This window comes from Sardina pilchardus, chromosome 1, assembly GCF_963854185.1.
Source record: "Sardina pilchardus chromosome 1, fSarPil1.1, whole genome shotgun sequence".
NCBI lineage: Eukaryota > Metazoa > Chordata > Actinopteri > Clupeiformes > Clupeidae > Sardina > Sardina pilchardus.
Genome location: NC_084994.1, coordinates 30,394,244 through 30,413,720, shown reverse-complemented (window position 1 = coordinate 30,413,720; position 19,477 = coordinate 30,394,244). Strand labels below are relative to the sequence as shown.

The following is a 19,477-nucleotide window of genomic DNA, read 5'->3' as shown; positions in this document are numbered from 1 at the left end:
TAGCCGGGCATTTTTAAAACCGAATACCCCCCCTCCGTTTATAAAATAAATTTTATCCACATTATTAAAAAAAAAAAAATACCACACATAACCGAACATCTGTGTTTTCAAGGCACTCAGATCCATGCCTCTGCAGTGAACAAAGGTCGCATGTTTGACGTCAGAGCAGATTTGATGTGGTTTTGGCGCATATTCTGACGTTTGAAAACGCAAACCTCCGGTTATCTCCGTCTACACGCAAATGCATAAATGGAGTTCGCAAATCTTCACTTTGCCCGGAGTTTTTTTTTAAATGTTAGTTTCTGATGCGTTTTCATGTGGATGACAGGTCCAAACGTAAAAATGTAATAAATAATAAAAATGTATCCTGGTTTTAGCAGATACCCGGCTATGTGTGTACGGGGCCTCAGTAAAAGACCAGTCCAATAGTCTCTTCATTTTCTCTGCTTGGTACATTCTGAGTTAGTGAATTGTACTGAGTTTGAACCTAATTTTCTATGTGAGTATTGTTTAACTTTTGTGATATTGTGTATGTATTGTCATTTATGATAAACAGTGCACATGTACTGTAGCACAGGGTGGGTGGCAATATCAACACACACACACACACACACACACACACACACACACTCAGTGTACCCGATAGAAAAACGTGCATAATTATCTTTTCACTAGGTGCGACTGCAGTTCTGGAACCGGTGCAGGAAAGCCAGACAGAAATGACTCAGAAGTCACACAGTCAATACGCCATATTTGTTCACCTGTGCACCTTTATACTGGATGTTCCCCTTTATACTGGATGCTCCCCTCTATACTGGATGTTCCCCTTTATACTGGATGCTCCCCTCTATACTGGATGCTCCCCTCTATACTGGTTGTTCCCTTTTATACTGTATGTTCCTCTATACTGGATGTTCCCTTTTATACTGTATGTTCCTCTATACTGGATGTTCCCCTTTATACTGGATGCTCCCCTCTATACTTGATGTTCCCTTTTATACCATGTTCCTCTATACTGTATGTTCCCCTCTGTACTGCATGTTCCCCTTTATACTGGATGTTCCCTTTTATACTGGATGCTCCCCTCTATACGGCATGTTCCCCTCTATACTGTATGTTCCCCTCTGTACTGGATGTTCCCATCTATACTGCATGTTCCCCTCTATACTGTATGTTCCCCTCTGTACTGGATGTTCCTCTATACTGCATGTTCCCATCTATACTGCATGTTCCCCTCTATACTGTATGTTCCCCTCTGTACTGGATGTTCCTCTATACTGCATGTTCCCATCTATACTGTATGTTCCCCTTTATACTGCATGTTCCCATCTATCCTGCATGTTCCCCTTTCTATTCTATTGTATGTGGTCAGGTCTTAATGATGGCACTTGTAGTGGTCTTGAAGGTCAAACAAAACAGCATTTTAGTTCTATTTCTAGAAGAACTGGTTTGAGCTCTATTCCTGTGTAATGTGTGTTCTATGAGGACCAGGATGCATAGCATCCTCAGACATGAGTAACTCCTCATGAGCAACTGACCTCTGGGGTGTGTTGCTACACTACTCTAAAGTACATCTGGACAGAGAATGTTGCTACTGTGCCTTCATACTTTTCTGGTTTCTTTCTCCAAAAACAGAGGGACACCTTGCAGATTTGTTTTGTCTACAAATAGTAATGACAATGATCCTGCTATTTGATCACTGTTTTATGTTTCCGGCCATGTATCTTGCTGTACGTTTTAAAATATATATTTTTTGAAAAGTGTCATCTGCAACACTTATCCCACAAGGGGATGCATAACCTGTTTTGGGAAACACCCTAGTTTTTCTGAAATGCAACAGCATTTTGCATCGGTATAGTTATCTGTTTGAAGTGCTGAAGAAAATCTAAAGTTGTAGGAAACTATATCACTTCAACATATGTTGTCTCTTTGATGTAATGCAGTTGGCAAACAAACAAATAAACAGACGTAAATTTAACAGAAAAAACGACCCTTTAATGGTTTTACTAATGTACATCTTGCGATTTGATTCTAGAGAGTGAGGGAGAGAAGCCTCTGATGTGTTTTGCACACATTCACCGCACTGGAATGATAATCGATGGTAAATAGGTAATGCATTTCACAGGTTTGTGTCTCGGGAACATGAATGTGAGTTAAGTATAGCTACGGGCTATCCTAGTTATTACGGCAAAGTTTAACCTTTGCTATTTAAATCTCTTAAAGTGTAACTGCACCCTAAAATATGTTTTTTGAGCTGTTGATTGATTGAAATTACTCATAAGTGGTGACCTACACTATTACCAGGGTTAATATTGACAAAAATTGTGTTTCACAAGTGAAGTGGGTGGAGTTATGGGGTGAAGTTACACTTTAACCAGTTGCTAGGATGTTTATCGGCTGGCCAAGAAGCACAGCTAAAACTGAGGTCTTAGAGAGGGAGAGAGATGACAAATCACTCCACGGACAAAGACACCCTCTTGATTTTCATCGTGATGGACTTCAGAGAGTAATAATTGGCTTTCCAGTGGTACCACATGATTCCTGTATAGCTTGCCACTCGTCCCTTCCCTTTGTACAACCCATTAGGGTTAGCGTAATGGCAGTTGTTATACCAAAAGCCACCATGGTACATCTCTGCACAGTTGTTGCCATAAATGTCTTGATCTTTGTCGTAGGTTGAGAACTTCATTCCATTCACTCGTTGCAGAGAATCACCTAAGAGGACACATTTACAAAACTCATTTAAAAAATGTTTTTCCTCTGTATGTTCTCCTCCGCATAGATGGATAATATATAGCTTATGTATATGTAAACAGTTTGTTTATTGTGTTACTTGGTATAAGCGTAAAGCTATTTTAATCTATGCAGTCAACCATCAGTTAGTCATCGAGGTACTTCATTTTTAGAAACACTACAAATGACAAATGATAAAAAAAAATATTCATATTTGATGTTACATAAAAGAAAATATTCAGGATGCATACATAAGGGGAAAAATCTGACTTAAACTGGTTGAAGAATCCCAAACTCACCCGCTCCACCATCGACGTATCCGCTCAAGCGAAGTGTGTAGCCCTCATCTTCCGAGTCGATGGAGAAGGCCGGATAGTGGGCGTAGACGCTGCCTCTCTCCCAGTCCTCCATGTCCACCCGCAGCTCGTACTTACCTCTCCAGGTGAGTCTGAAAATATTCTCCAGACCTGCAGATGTGAGGAAATTCATGCGTGTCAGGGATTCAGGACTGCTGACTAGATTTCATAACTCGCTCTGCTTCATTAAAGGGCTAAGAAGTGACCTCTAAACGTTTCTTATCTATATAGTAAGAAAACTTTTCTGCTGGATCTCCATTCTCTGAGTACATTGGAAAAAACAAATAGACTGTCTTTGTACACAACCTTGCCTCCATGAACTGGAAACAAACAAAGTGGATTAAGAAGGAGATTCCTGGGGAGTACTGAAAGGAGTGGTGATCCTAATCTGGGGTGTATTTTTTTTTTTTTTAAATGTTGGGTGTTCCAATACAACCAATCCCAACAAACGTCACATTATCCCGCATGATATGCAATGCAAATGGAACTGTAAAAATAAATCCCGCTCAACAACCCGCTCCATAACTCTGAGAGTGAAAACTGCAGTGTGCTTACCGAGCCAGTACTCGCCGTTCTTGTTCCCAAAGCCCCTCTTGTAGTGATTCCAGGGCCGGTAGAAGTTTACAGTGCCATCCATTCTTCTTTGGATCACCTGAAGAAAAAGTAGGAGGCATGACAGTGAAGTGATCAAGCCAACTAGTTTTACACGGTAGAATAAGAGATACCATCATATTATGTTATATGGTCTGTTTACATTTGTTTTTAAAATGTGTTTTGGGTGATCTGATCAAAAAACTTTGTGGTTTGCACATGCATCCACAATGTACTGCCAGAGTTGTTGATGTCACATGTAATCAAACTTCCCGTAGGGAATGCATCAGATCACGTCAAAAAGGTCCCTTATAGCATTTCAAGGATCCTACTGTATAGTATGGGGATCCTGACGGATTAACAATTCTATAGGATTCCAATCAGATTTTGGGATTTGTTTTGGACAAGCCTGTAGGAATCCTATAGGATTTTGTTTACAAAATCTGATCGAAATCCTACAGGATTTTGTGATAAGGGATCAGTGTTTACACTACAAAAGATTTGTGTATATTTAGAAAATATTTTGTTTTGGAATGAAGACTTAGGGCTCATTGTATAAAGAGGATACAAATATTGACATATTGCATGGAATTAACTAAGATTTCACTTCATTAAAAGTGTAGAGATTATGTATTTCAAGTAGGCTATGCATGTGTTTGAGTCCACTGACATACAGACAGGAAGCTTACTGACCGTCCACTGCCCGTCCTCGTGGTTCTCGTCCTCTGTACACCCCATGTCACAGTACACCTCCACAGGCTTGTCGGCGGTTGTCGGGTAGATGGTGTAAACCCCGTTATGCACTGATCCATTTTGGTAGATGTCCTCACAGTCCAAGGGCAGCAGGCTTCGACCGACGGGGTGTGAGCTCACCACCAGGGGAAGCAAAAGAGCTAAGAGGCATTGGAGCTGCAGGGAAATAAAAGCATGCAAGAATCCATGCAGAATCTGTCTAATAGTATTATTTAACACACCTACAGTATACAGGCTAGTTTGATGGGGGGTGGGGTGGAACGTTTTACCAGAGCTCAACATTGTCTGGGTGGGCCCTGTAAACTCCAATTCTGACATGACTGGGCCCTAGGCCTGAGTCGTTTGAGAAGCCCAGCACTTAGACTAAGTTATGACATTTTAACTGTTTATTCATAACTGCTGCATGACTTTGATATTCACTTATTTGTTCAATTGTTCCTTTCCTCACTCCCTCCAGGTATCCCGGCCCAATTGACATCCCTGCCAAAGCCATCGATATCTCAAAGTTGTGACAGCCGTTGATTTCCATGTTAAAGCCAGATTAGAGCGGTCACGTGGTTAGTGGGTAGCCTCAGTAGTTCCCTTGATCCCTGGTTTACTACGGGATTGACAGCAGCGATCGCATTAATATTTACGGTAAATACTCAATGGAAATGACTATAAACTGCTTTTCCACATACATATTTTACTAAATGAAAATGCATTATTATGCACACGACCATAAGTCATGTAGAAAAGTCTTATTGTAACACCTGAGATATTCATTCATTCTCTATGGAATAGTTCCTTTCAACGACCATACCGGATGTGCCGCCATTGTTTGTACACGGGAGTCGATGGTAGTGTCGCAACTTTGAGATATCGATGGCTTTGATCCCTGCCAAATTATCTCTCTCTCTCTCTCTCTCTCTAAACTATAGGGGTAACAATTAAATGTATGGAATCATTAATACGTTAAGATAATAGGCCGTTTTCTGTCTTTGGTCAGAAGGGGGGAAATCGGGGAAAAATCAGCCTGATTATCTTTATGTATGTGGTAGGCATAAGGTTATTAATCTAGTGTGTACAGTATGCAAATAGAAACTTAGCCTTTTAATACCGCTTCATGTTAGTATTGTTTCATTATCAGTCACATATTCAGACAGTGTATTATATAAACTCTACTTTGATTCATACTCTATATCAGTACATAAATATGAAGATCAACTATTTGTTTATTATGGATTTACCAAGAATACATGACATATTGATTAAGAATTAGAAATTGATCAATGAAAACTGGTGAACATGTGTTCCCTAAACTAAAATGTCACCCTGGTAGATTTAGTTAGTGATGATGTCTGCAAGAAAATATTTTGAACATCTGACATATTCTGTGTACATGTACGTTGTTTTGACATCCAGTATACTGTTATCGGTATGATATTTGTTTATTGTGTTTTTTTTGTTTTTTTTCACTGTAACATGTGTATACTGTCTATACATTGCCACTGTCTAGCCCAGGGGTTCTCAATGTTTTTGTTCCAAGGACCCCTTTTAGGAGATAACATTTTCCGAGGACCCCCTTGTAACCGTAACAGTTAACCATTCGTATTCTCTAAAGTTGTGGCCGGGTCTACTATCCCAAGTTAATGTGGGTAGGACCAAATAGACACAATTTGCTTGTTTTATGGGTGAAAAGAGCATCATCTAAAATTAGGGCTGTCAATCGATGAAACATTTTAATCTAATTAATTACATACTCTGTAATTAATTAATCTAAATTAATCGCATATAAAATGTAATCGCAAAATCGCAATGTCAACAGTATGTCTTTGCAGTAATGTGGTACTTAAGAGTTGACAAACTCTTGATATGCAAATTCTGTGCTGCAGACATTGCAGAGGACTTTGTTTTAATCAACACTTTCTTTTTAACACTGTCAGGCTGCTTTTAGTTTTAGTTTTTTAAGTAAATGTTCCAATCTATGATCCAGGCAGCACATTCTCGTCTCCCCATTTTACGGTCTAATGGTTACTGACTAGAATGGCTCCTGGTCAAAGGTCATCGATTAATCTGCGTTATTTTTTTTAATCAGTTATTTTATCTCAAATTAATTAATCTAAATTAATCAATTATTTTGACAGCCCTATCTAAAATGTTAACTTTATAATTTCAAGCAAATTATTTCGCGGACCCCTTGGCTATGGGTCACGGACCCCACTTTGAGAACCACTGGTCTAGCCTACTGCTGTAGAAGTATGAAATTTCTTGGCGAATAAAAGTGGATTCTGATGCTGATCTCCATATGCTACTACTACTAACAGAATAAAAGTAAAGTTAAAGCAGTTGGAGACTCACCATGTTGGATGTAAATTGCTGGTATAGCCGCCTAACTGAAAAACGTGTATGACACCAAAGCGTCTCTCACACCAAATGCCAGCAGAGAAAAGAAGAGTCACCATGCCTGTATTTACCATTAAGGCTTCAGAGTTTAATATGTATAGTAAACATATGCACTGTTAACCAAGCAATGTCAAGTACCCATATTATGGCTGTACACAGGGTAAATACACCATGAGAGGTGACCTTACTTCATGTTCATTCTACTTTGTGCCTCAGTTGGTGGTATTGAACTAATGAAATGAAATGAGAGAGATGTATGCTCGAGACACATCAGATGCTAAAAAAAAAAAAAAAAAAAACGGGTGTAGGATTCCGCAGTACCCCAGTACCACCCGTAATTCTAACTATGAGCATACCCCCAATTATGGTGGGGTAATGCATTTTAGAAGTTGCCAAGCACGAGTCCGGGTATCAAAAACGCAAGGAGAAAGAGCAGGATGAGTAAAAAGGGTGACGATAGTCACTCAGTTTTTCCAAAAGAAAGGTATTATTGACTGACACTTGATGTCATGATACAACAGTCTAGCTAGCTAGCTGCTAATAAAAAATACCAGCAGATTTTATTTTAACCTGGTTGTAATATCAAGACAATTTTCAATAAGATGTGTTTGTGTTGTTTTATTTAACATTCCACATGTATTGCCATGGGTGATCAGATCAACGTAATGTAGAAGGTCTGCAGAGAAGTGCAATCAACTTCTGTAGCCTATAGGCTATACTGTATGCAAGATAAAATGTTAGTCTATGCAATGCACCAGTTAAGAACTGGTTTCATAACTGAAGTGCCCTAGATTAAGCCTCAGGAATAGGACTTCAGCCCTCAACCCAAATCCCAGTTGAAGGAGGAGGTGAGCAACACAATCCAACAACTAGCCTAGTTATTCATCAAGGCATACATTTGATCACATACAATACGTCAATAAAGGAAGGAATTGGAATACATGATTGAAATCTTGATGATGTTTGCTGGAGGGCTCTGAAGTATTTCTAATGCACACAGACTGTTATGAATCCATACTGATAAAGTGATGCATGCAAAATCTCTCCACACATGGACATTTGGCTTGAATGAACTCCATAATGAGTGGCCAATATTTGCTCATAAAAGAAAACCGATATGTTCCATATGTACCATTGCAATTTTATTTGAAAGCAACAGTCTAATAGTGAGGCCTTTTTTCCTGTTTTTCAGTTGTATCTTACAATTTGGTCAACACTCTAAAAATAATATAACTCTTGAGGGAAGCCTGCTCCTACCCTTATGAACTTATACACATACGGTGTCATCATAATCATAAACATCAACATTAACACCACCACCATCATCATCATCCTCATCATCACTAAGACACTGGTCTGATCTTCATGGTGATGGATTTCAGGGAGTAATGAAACCCTTTCCACTGATGCCAGATGACCCCGTGGCCATAGCGACTGTGGGCGCCCCACATGTAGAGCCCGTTGGGGTTGGTGTGGTGGCAGTTGTTGTACCAGAAGGCCCCAAAGTAAAACAGAGCGCAGTTCTCAGAGGAGGACAGATCCTGGTCCCTGTCGAAGGTAGTGAACTTCCTTCCATTGTGATAAACGAGGGCATCACCTAGTGGATGGAAGAAATAACTGCACATTTAATTTCCAGTGTTGCATTTTCATAAAGCTGATTCTACATTTTTGAGGACCGAAGTTTATTTGCTAATATTATCATTGATTGGACTGAGTGAGTGAGTGTGTGTGTGTATGTATGTGTGTGTGTGTGTGTGTGTGTGTGTGTGGGTAATTTTACAGTTTTTGCCCGTTACTTGAACACATGCTTAGACTAAAGTAACACAACTTGAAGCTTTCGTTACTACAGTATATTCAAACACTTGTACCTATACCTTAAGCCAGTGTTTTTCAACCTTTTTGAGCCAAGGCACACTTTTTTCATTGAAAAAATCCTGAGGCACACCACCAGCCGAAAATTTTAAATAAAATGAAATTTATTCGATATCAAGTCATTCTTGTCAAAATTCGATATCAAGTCATTCTTGTCAAAATGTCTTGAATAGGAATCAAATGAACACAAAGAAAATTCTTTCTATTCACTCTTTTTTAGACCAATTAGGTGAAATTGGATCATTTCTCACGGCACACCTAACAATGTGTCACGGCACACTAGTGTGCCGCGGCACAGTGGTTGAAAAACACTGCCTTAAGCAAAAGTGCTGCTTTGCACTCTAGTTGCAACTCTGCAACACACTTACTGTACTCCTTTATGCAAAACACTTGGTCCTGCATACACTCTATTTCATACATAAGACACTTTGTTCAAAAACAAATCTCAGGGTGCCAATCGGAAAATACATACCCAAAATACAAAACACATTGGGTAATTGCAACTACTCAAATACACACTTGAAGGCACTTACTTGCAAAACAGAATACCATTTAGCCAGCTACAAAAAGCCCTCAGTTTAGCCATTGTTAATGGTGATGTGAATGGTATATTTCCCAGTGTTGTGTCATGTTTACTTGTGTGTATAGTTTTGGCCCAATGAGCGAAGTTTGGCAAAATGTATTCAAGCAAGGTGTTTTATATAAAGTAGACTAGTGTGTTCCTCCTGATCTGAAAGTTTATGCATATGATGTAAGTGTGTTCATTTTGTCACCATAGTTACATCTTGACAAAGAATTGTTAGGTTTTGATAGCAGAGTTTAGGGACTGATAGAAGAGTTTTAATTTGGCATAGATGTGAAAGGTATTTCCTAGTGTTGTGTTATGTTTACTTGTGTGTAGAGTTTTGGCAGAGTGAGCGAAGTTTTGCAAAATTTGTTCAAGCAACGGGCAAAAACTGTAAGAGAGTGTGTATATGTGTGTGTGTGTGTGTGTGTGTGTGTGTGTGTGTGTGTGTGTGTCTGCGTGTGCACCAATGCACACCTGCTCCTCCGTCTATGTATCCAGACACCTGCAGCTGGTAGCCGTTGGCCTCAGAGGCCACAGAGAAGGAGGAGTACTGGGCGTGGACCTGCCCCCCCCCAAAGTCCTCCATGTCCACCCTCAGCTCGTACCTCTTCTTCCTGGTGAGCTGGTGGAGCCACTCCAGTCCTGAGCGTTCACACATCATCGGGACACAGAGTGAGAAGTGTTTGTAGTGCCTATATTGTAGGGGTGTACAGTATCTGGGGCCGGATTCACGAAAACAATCTTAAGATAAATCTTAAATGGATCCCTAAGAAAATAAATAAGAAGTCCTTAAGATTGTTCTTAAATGCTATATATATATTCAACAATATCTTCTTAAGAATTGTCGTATTTCTTAGGAACTTAGTTTTCCCACTTACGAACTTAGATAAGAATGCCTGCACCATTCGTTACACTAAACGCGATCAAACGTTAGAGTTTTGTTTACAAGTGGCAACCATTGCTAAGAGGAAAAAGTCATGCCTTCAAGCACTCCCGGTTATCTTAACTTTGAAACGGTAGGCTTACTTTCTTGAAATTTGCCGTTTTACTAGAAAATACTGCCATTTCCATGGACTTTAGCTGTTTAAGAAAAGAAACGTGTTCTACTCTGATGTCGACGTGCGCCAAGTGCTGCCAGGAACCCTTCGGGCTATGCGAGTTTTCAGACAGAGGACTGAGCTACTGAAAGCAATAGCAGTAAGCTAAAATTAGCAATAATAAATGATTGGCTTATATATCGTGAGTACACATAATAAAGGCTGATATTTCAAACGAGATGTCTAAAACTGGTAAATGTGTTTATATTTATGACTACATGTATAAGAGGCCCGACTTGACACTGTAAAGTTTTTAAGACAGGTGCAGGGTTGTCTTAAAGTTGTGAGGAAAATTAAGAATACTTTTTAGATCTTTGTTTTCAAGAATGCCATTTGTTAAGAAAGCACCACTTAGGAAGTATTTTTGTCTTAAGAAGGCTTCGTGAATCCGGCCCCTGTTCTTTATCTGTATTTTTTCCAAAAAAAAGTATTTGGATTCAGGTGCGTCCATTATCTTGCCAGTGTGTGTGTGTGTGTGTGTGTGTGTGTGTGTGTGTGTGTGTGTTCATGCTTACCCAGCCAGTATTCTCCATCCTGGTTCCCAAATCCGATCTTGTACTGATCCCAGGGCCTGTAGAAGTTCACTGTGCCATCCATTCTCCTCTGGATCACCTGCACAATAGAGAGCAAGACCCTCATATCAAAACCCCATCTTCTACATCAATAGAGGAATCTTTATGCCCACCCTGTTTACTGTAATACCATTTTTTTCAAACATGAAAATATAGGCTTACTGTATATCAGTATAACTTATTGTATGTTCACTTTTGTTTGTTTACTTTATGAGATCTTTAAAATTTGTTTTTATTCATTTTTCATTTTTGTCCCCAAGTTACCATCTGAACAGCCTAGCCCTACTGTCTGTCGGGGCTCATTACTTAATTGGAACATGGTGTTGTTTCTTTGAAAATGCAATCAGTTAGAATATAGAAACTGAATACAACTCAAGTTACTTGAGGATCTCCACACAAAAATGGAAAGGAAAATGTACATTTGCGGTTTGAAGTAAATTGTATGCTAAATGCAAAAACAAGAAGGGACATGTTAGGCGCTTTGGACTGCACTCAGATCTGGCTGCATGTGATGCATCCTGGACTTAACACAGCGCATGTTTGCACTGTACAAACGTCTAACATGCATCAAGTTCAGCTAGACAGGTGCCGCGCTGCAACGCTGCAGTGGAACTATGCAGGTATTTTTTTTTTAGAGTAACTGAACAGCGTTGGAGTCATTGGAATGCTGGTATGTCTTTTTTTGTCTCGCTTCCACCTATACTGTAGTCAGACTCCGTCTGTCTAAACAAAAAACGAGAACATTTCTCTTTAAATGAAATGAACCTGATATCTTGTTTCACTCACCGTCCACCTGCCTTCGTCATGGACATGGTTGTTGTCACAGCCCATGTCGCAGTACACCTGCACAGGTACGCTAGGCCCTGTGGGGTAGATGGTGTACACACTGTTGAGGGTGTGGCCAGCTTTGAAGATGTCCTCACAGTTGGTTGGCAGCCTACCCTCAGCAGTGACTGAGTTGACCACTAGGGGTAGGATTAGAGCTATGATCCAGCAAACCTGGTGATCAGAGGGGGAGGATGAGAGAGAGAGAGAGAGAAGTGTGTGAGAGAATTCCCAGATTGTAGTCTGTAGGCCTTAGTCAGGAGTATGAAAGTATTAAATGTCATGTGCTTGCAGCATGCCATTTGTAATAATAATAATAATAATAATATTATTATACATTTTACTTATATAGCGCCTTTCCAGACACCCATGGTCACTTACAAGACAATTACAAAACACAAAATACAAAGTAATAATTTCTCAATATTTCTGCTTTTTTTTTTTTTTTTGCATTTTGCATCTTGTATTCTGGACCCTTGTCAGAAATTATGAATGCAAAATATATATATAGAGAGAGAAAAGAGAATTCTTCATGAAAGCGAGAAGATGCTAACCTGCATTTCGCCTTTATCCAAACAGCTTTGAGTCTCTGGGACAAAATCACATGGACTGACCACCACGGTGTTGTGAGATTCCTGTGGAGATAAGAAAAATTGATAGAGTATTAATACCCTATGAACATATTTAATTTTTTTATTAATTTCAAGGTCACAGTTATTATGACTGCTGCTAGCGTAGTGGTCATATAGTTCAGGTCAAAGTTTTTTTTATAAATATATATATATTTTCCAGTCATCTACTTCCTGAATTTTTGGTTAACGATTCCCGGGACACCGTAACACCGGGGCACGTGAAACATGGTGGGCATGTAGCCCCAGGAGACTTTTACACCAAGGATGACGAAATGTTTATGGTATGTTGGTCTCAAGAGCCAAAATCAACTGACCTTATAACTAGTCATTTGTGATTTGCACCCCCATAGTAAAAAATTATGCAATATTATACTGCTTTGTACTCAGATGAGATGTTATGAACTGCACCACATTTCATGTGTATGATTAACCTGACACCCTCTGGGAGATTGCCAAGTTTTGTGGAATTTCATCCATGGGGGGCTATAAAAGAAATACATTTGTGTCCATTTAGTGACCGTACGTACACCCATCGGCCTGCAGATGGTGGTGTTGAGGGAAGGGTAGCTGGATGACTGTCACACACAGATGCAGGATCACACGCACACACACAAACACAGACTAGCGCACACACTCACTCACACACATAAATACACACACAGTAGACAGTAATTCATAAGCACACACACACATACCTGCATGCACACACATACACATTAAAACGTACACAAACACATGCACAATCACGCGCACACGCATGCACACACACCCTCACACACAAAAACACGCACACACACACACATAAAAAAACACACACACATTCCATTACCTACACACACAAATACTCACAAGTGAACATATACACATAAAGACATAACACACACACACACACACACACACACACACACACAGACAGACACAAACCCATTACCACCACCACACACTCACAAGGGAAAACTCACAGACAGAGAAGCACACATACACAAAAGCAAGCGCACACATATGCACACACAAATTGACAAGCGTGATATATTTTTGCAGAGAGAATGTGCAGGACTGAGCGGCAGTCATATTGTGTACCGCTTTGTGGTGCATCTAGTTATTGTAATGGTTATCATTAAGAGTATAGAAAGTAAGTACTGTAAATGATGTAGTATGTGTGGTCAATTTTAAAATTAATCATGGAAAAACAAACCAACATTTCACAAAACTACATTCACCAACGATATATGGTCAAAAAAACTTACTTAGAAGGTCAAGAAGAACTTGTTGCCTTTTTACTGAGGAGAGAGCTGTTCTAAGTTGAATAGTTAGTATGTGAATGTCTGAAGAGTTCCTCTACAGTTCTTCCTTATGGTTTCCTGATCGCTCCACCTACATGATGTGTTTTTGAACCAATTCCTGGTATTGACCGTTATTGATTTCTCAACAGGGCCATAAATATCAGGCATAGATTGGAGGAAAATATTTGATTGGGTGCTTTTGCATGTCCCAGGCCTTTTATGATGGAGCTTCCACAGAGAGCGTTACAGTAACTACAGTGACTACAGTAACACTAATCAAGGATATTTGTCTCCCATGTACAATTGCATGTTCTTCTTTTAGTACATTTTCCCATAAATACTACACCCCATCCCCCATGTGAACTGAATCTCGGTCAAGGTCTTTTCCTGTTCCTTATCACCATGACCTCTGTGGACTCCTTCTCTCTGGGACCAACCCAGTACTCTGCTCTGTTGTAAATTCTTTGATCCAAACCGCTGCTTCATATATTAGAAAACAACCTCACAGCAGGGCCCATCCGCCTAAACTATAAACAAAAGCACAACTATGTCATTGACCAGCTAGAGAGATACAGTGGGGAGAACATGTATTTGCTACCATGCTAAAGTTGCCTAAAAAGAGGAATATAAAATCATCATTTGACAACTGATCTTAATGCCTTAATTCAAAAACTGAGTAAAAATCAAACCAATTTTCTTTGTGATTGAAGAATGTATTGTAAATAAAGGCGGAAGGAAGTGTTTGACCCCCTATGTAACCCTTTGGAAATTTAACACATAGGATTAACATAGGGGCAGGCAGATTTTTTATTTCTAAAGGCCACCTATTTCATGGATCCAGGATATTATGCATCCTGATAAAGTTCCCTTGGCTATTGGAATTAAAATAGCCCCACATCATCGCATACCAGAGATTGGCATGGTGCTTTTTCAAGTAGGCCTATTAGCCCGTTTGCATTGAACTCAATGAGCATAAAACAGGCTAATAGGCCTACTGGAAAAAGCACCATGCCAATCTCTAGCTATGGTGAAGGGTAACCTGTAGTTTTTTTTTCTTCATACTTTCTGGTATGACAAGATTGTCAAGCATCCTTCCAAAGCCAAGATATACTGATAAAATAAATCACTCAGGGAATGTGCTGTGTCTGGACCAGCATGGCATGTGCTTTGTGCTGATTGATAGCAGTCACATCTCCTAGATCTCAGACACACAAAGCTGATATTTACTGTTCAGACGTTTCCAGAAAATGTTCTCATTCTTCTCATCCTTTAACATACACATACTTATGTCATTATCGTAATCATAAACATTAACATTAACAACACCATCATCCTCATCATCACTAAGACACTAGAGTCTTAGATCTTCATGGTGATGTGTCAGCTAAAGTGACTGATATATAAATTCATCAGGCAGAAAGCAAGATGTGTTGATAGCTGAAAACAGTTTGGTTGTTCAGTTATTCTTTAACACCCTGGATTCTAAATCCCAAATACTGTAAATCCAAATCCAACTAAAACATTCCATGCCATATGTAAATTTGAACTTGTGCATCTTTGTGCAATTTGAACTTGTACTGTACATGTGGCATCTTGAAACGGCACATGTAACCTGTAAACTGTGCACAATTACCAAATTCTGTCGTCAGTTCAACTGTATTTAATAATTAAATTGTAACATTAAGAGGAAGTAAATATGTGTCAGGGCCAGGGGACGTGTCGTGTGAGGTTCGACTCACGGTCAATGTGTGAGATTTCAGATGCTTGCAAATGATAGGACAGCAGGCGTGTCTATGAACCTCAGACAAAAGGCACAGGAATGTCTTCTGAGCACAGGAATTTATTAATCAGATGTCCTGTTGTTTTTGTTTTTCTTCTTAGAAATGCCACTGCCAGAGGCCAACTGGAAATGTGTGTGCATAGTTTAGTAATTAAGGGATAACGGCTGACGAGGTGACCTGTTCGATGATAATAATGGCTAGGTGAAGGTTTAGAACTCGGAGAACAGAACAACAGTTGCCTCCGCCTAGCCATTATTTCCATCAAACAGGTCGACCTCGAAGGCCGTTATCCCACTTATCTCCTGTTTGTATTCATCACCTGTATATTTGCAATGTAGTTTTATTCTACCGTTTCCAATTTCCTATTACAATGTAAACGTTTACATCGCTGAACTGTCTTGATTGTAAAATTACTTTCTGCCAGATATCAACTCTGTACTTACAGGATAAACTGCCGTTACTAGTTCTAAATGGATGGTTGCTATGACCAAAGGGGCTTTCCCTGAAGTGTTTCTGAGGTGTTGGAGAGGGCAAACGTGCAAACCGAGCAGACAAGCCTGTCACTGAGGTGAGGTGAGTGACAGAATTGTGGCACAGTTGCACAGCACAGTTTGAACCCTTCTTGACCATTTAATATTTTCATTTTAACGTGTTTATAAACAGAGGTGGACATCCCGGGCTCAGAAAGTAAGGCTTAGTTCACAGTCAGTCGAAATCCGATTTTTTGCTTATCTGGATTGTATCTAGCTTGAATTTTGGGTAGTCTGAATGGCACAATGGCGCATGAAATGCGATTTTTCCAATGCTGATTCGCACCACATACGAAGGTTGTTTCAATATCACTTACTGTACTATCGGATATGACTCAATCTGAACAGTCGAACCACTTGAATAGGATTTCAACGGGCCCCTTTCGTCATTTGCACTGCGACAAACAATTGCAACGTAATTCTGAGTGACGGAAGTGATTGATTGATTGATTTAGCGCATGCTCCAGGCCCGTTGCTGTGTCATGCGTGTTGAAGAAAAAACTTGAACATAGTAGTTTCCTCCTTTTCTGACGCTTTCTCTCAAACTGTCAGGTATTTGTGCTGCGGCTACGTATAATAAGTTGGAAAATATAAAAAATGAATCCGCTTTCATCCATGACGACTTGGTTGTGTACAACTCTACCTAATGAATCCAGGTGTGTGTAATTTACATCTGATCTGAGCACCGTGATCACTGTCAATACATCGATCATAATCTCCAAAAGGCAGACATTTTACTTAAAAATATGTGAATAACAGACCCAAGACCTCATCACATGTGAACTTCTTTCAGCATTTGGTGTATTTCTGCATCAATTTGTGCAAAACTATTCCCTGCATCGCTTCCGCGTCTTTACAAATTGCACGTCTTCCCTGTGCAGTTCGTAATGATGGGGCTAGTTGGTGAAAGGTTTGTGCAGCGAATTTGTGCTTAAATAATAGGATGTCTAGCAGGTGTAGAGTAGGCTACAAATGTGATTTGCCACCGTCCTTGGAACTACCGTCTGTTTTAACCTGAGTCGTTGTTTATCACAATTAAAATAGGCTAGCCTCAAGGGCCGACATTACTATTTTGACATGCATGAAGTTGGCTGGAACATGTTACAAGTAAACAACTGCTAATTCGCGTTGTTGTCACGAGCCAGAGCTATGGTAGCCCACAAGTGTTAAAAACATATATGAAACGCCCAGATGCATACGTGCGGGCCGCACTAACCCCAAGCTTCGATTTCATCTTAATGCTTTAATTAAAAAAAAATTTGATAACATCCAGCCTTTAAGGACACCAATTTTCTTTGTGATTGAAGAATGAATCGTAAATAAATAAATGTTCTTCCTGAAATACAGGGGGCATAAGTATTTGACCCCTTTGTTGAATTCCCATAGGAGCAGGAGGATTTGTTTATATGTTTTTATTTTTAAAGGCCAGCTATTTCACGGATCCAGAAATTACTATGCCTCCTGGCAAAGTTCCCTTGGACTTTGGAATTAAAATAGCCCCACATCACATACCCTTCACCATAGCTAGAGATTGGCATGGTGCTTTTACCAGTTAGCCTATTAGCCTATTTGATTTGCATGGAGCTCAATGAGCATCAAACAGGCTAATAGGCTAACTGGAAAAAAAATGCATATGTACTACAATCACATGAAGCATACTGTACATAATGTAAAGACATAGGCTACTGAAAACCTCAACTGAATCTGTTATAATACTGTTACATAAACACAGTTCTCTCCAGGAGCTTCCATTGCACGCCACCTACATTGACAAAGGACACCATTGCGTCATAATTGTCAAATTTCATCTGTAATACATCAATAATAAAGTTGACGCATTATTATCAAGCAATATCAGACAGCCATTATATTAGTACAAATACATTTTACCTTGGGCATGGTGTGACGCCTCACTTCCTCCCTGGTCCCATTCAGGATAACGCCACTGACATAGTGATTCAGTATGAATATTCTGTTCTGATGTGTTTGTGTGACTGCATTGTGCAGCAGGCACTCAATCACCTGTCGCCAATCAGATATCATACATCAATCAAAGGACAGAAATAACGTCCATGACAACAGTATGTTAATGCTGATAGAGACTCCACTTACTTCCACCAACCAGCGGTGTGGCTGCAGTGTCGAAAATTCATTATGCTGTATAGGAAAGCTGCGGCCTCTGAGTTGTGAGGGTACCACAGCCCAGGCACTTCCGTGTCAATCTTCTTCCACAGCATAGTTACCTGATGATCATAAAAGCCACTCAGTTATTTGTAATTAAACAAAGTAAATGTATGTGTGTTTTGGGGTCTTAAGAGCAAAGATACTGTATGTGTGTGGGTGTATGAACTACCAAACACTTGGCTGTATTGTTACATTTTGGAGTAGAAGGCTCTTTTGAGCCAGTCATTGGATGCACAGTTAGGCTCAAAGCAGTGCTTTTCACAGACCTCTGATGTGTAAGCAAAAACTCCAAGTCACTGGCAACAGACCAAACCATTTTTAGCACATTTCATCCAGTCCTTCTAGTTGCAGAATTTGCTGGTGCTAGACTAACGCAAGTCAACAGTATGTGCTAGCCTGCCACTGAAAACAGTCTTACCCATTCCACAGTACACCCAGGCAAATAAATCATAATGTCAGACTATCGATATAAACGTCTGTGTTGATAGATTAATGTTAGCTTGTTTCATTTAACGTTTTGTGGTTTAGTAAATGTAACAAACCGTCTTTTCCTGTCCACCCCTGTCCCTGTCCACACCTGTCCACCCCGTCCCTGTCCACCCCTGTTCATCCCTGTCCATCCCTGTCCACCCCGTCCCTGTCCACCCCTGTCCATCCCTGTCCACCCCGTCCCTGTCCACACCTGTCCCTGTCCACACCTGTCCCTGTCCATCCCTGTCCACCCCGTCCCTGTCCACACCTGTCCACACCTGTCCCTGTCCATCCCTGTCCACACCTGTCCCTGTCCATCCCTGTCCACCCCGTCCCTGTCCACACCTGTCCACCCCTGTCCACCCCGTCCCTGTCCACACCTGTCCACCCCTGTCCACACCTGTCCCTGTCCATCCCTGTCCACACCTGTCCCTGTCCACACCTGTCCCTGTCCATCCCTGTCCACACCTGTCCCTGTCCACACCTGTCCCTGTCCACACCTGTCCACCGCGTGCAGCAGCACCTCCTGCTCATACTTGGACTGCGCCTCTGCCGCCAGGCATGCCTGCAAACACACACACACACACACGGACATGAACAAATTAATTCAGTAATCCCCAATGCCAGCACAGCATTCACTCTCATGAGTAATCACCACATGCTAATTGGCATGCATACATACACATTTCATGCACATATGACTGTTATTGTCATAAAAGACCCTTGTTAGCAAGTATATTATGTCTGTGGAGAGGGATGATCGGAGTGATTGAACTGGTTTCTATTACAGGCAGCCTATAAGTGAAAAGGAACTTTTCCATACGGAATTAAACGGCCCTGATTT

General features: G+C 40.4%; 2 protein-coding genes across 2 annotated transcripts; both read right to left on the bottom strand.

Annotated features, from left to right (window-relative positions):
- Positions 1-1,973: 1,973 nt before the first annotated feature.
- Positions 1,974-6,849, bottom strand: LOC134087766 (microfibril-associated glycoprotein 4-like). The gene is made up of 5 exons (XM_062541483.1): positions 6,774-6,849; positions 4,374-4,589; positions 3,645-3,741; positions 3,033-3,200; positions 1,974-2,715 (listed from the first exon to the last, which is right to left on the bottom strand). Exons 1-5 carry the CDS (start codon positions 6,774-6,776, stop codon positions 2,453-2,455), a joined length of 747 nt encoding a protein of 248 aa, XP_062397467.1. The 5' UTR covers positions 6,777-6,849; the 3' UTR covers positions 1,974-2,452.
- Positions 6,850-8,029: 1,180 nt separating this feature from the next.
- LOC134072541 (microfibril-associated glycoprotein 4-like) lies at positions 8,030-18,192 on the bottom strand. The gene is made up of 7 exons (XM_062529319.1): positions 18,091-18,192; positions 17,869-18,000; positions 12,307-12,387; positions 11,714-11,926; positions 10,871-10,967; positions 9,733-9,900; positions 8,030-8,415 (listed from the first exon to the last, which is right to left on the bottom strand). Exons 2-7 carry the CDS (start codon positions 17,875-17,877, stop codon positions 8,162-8,164), a joined length of 822 nt encoding a protein of 273 aa, XP_062385303.1. The 5' UTR covers positions 17,878-18,000; positions 18,091-18,192; the 3' UTR covers positions 8,030-8,161.
- Positions 18,193-19,477: the final 1,285 nt, after the last annotated feature.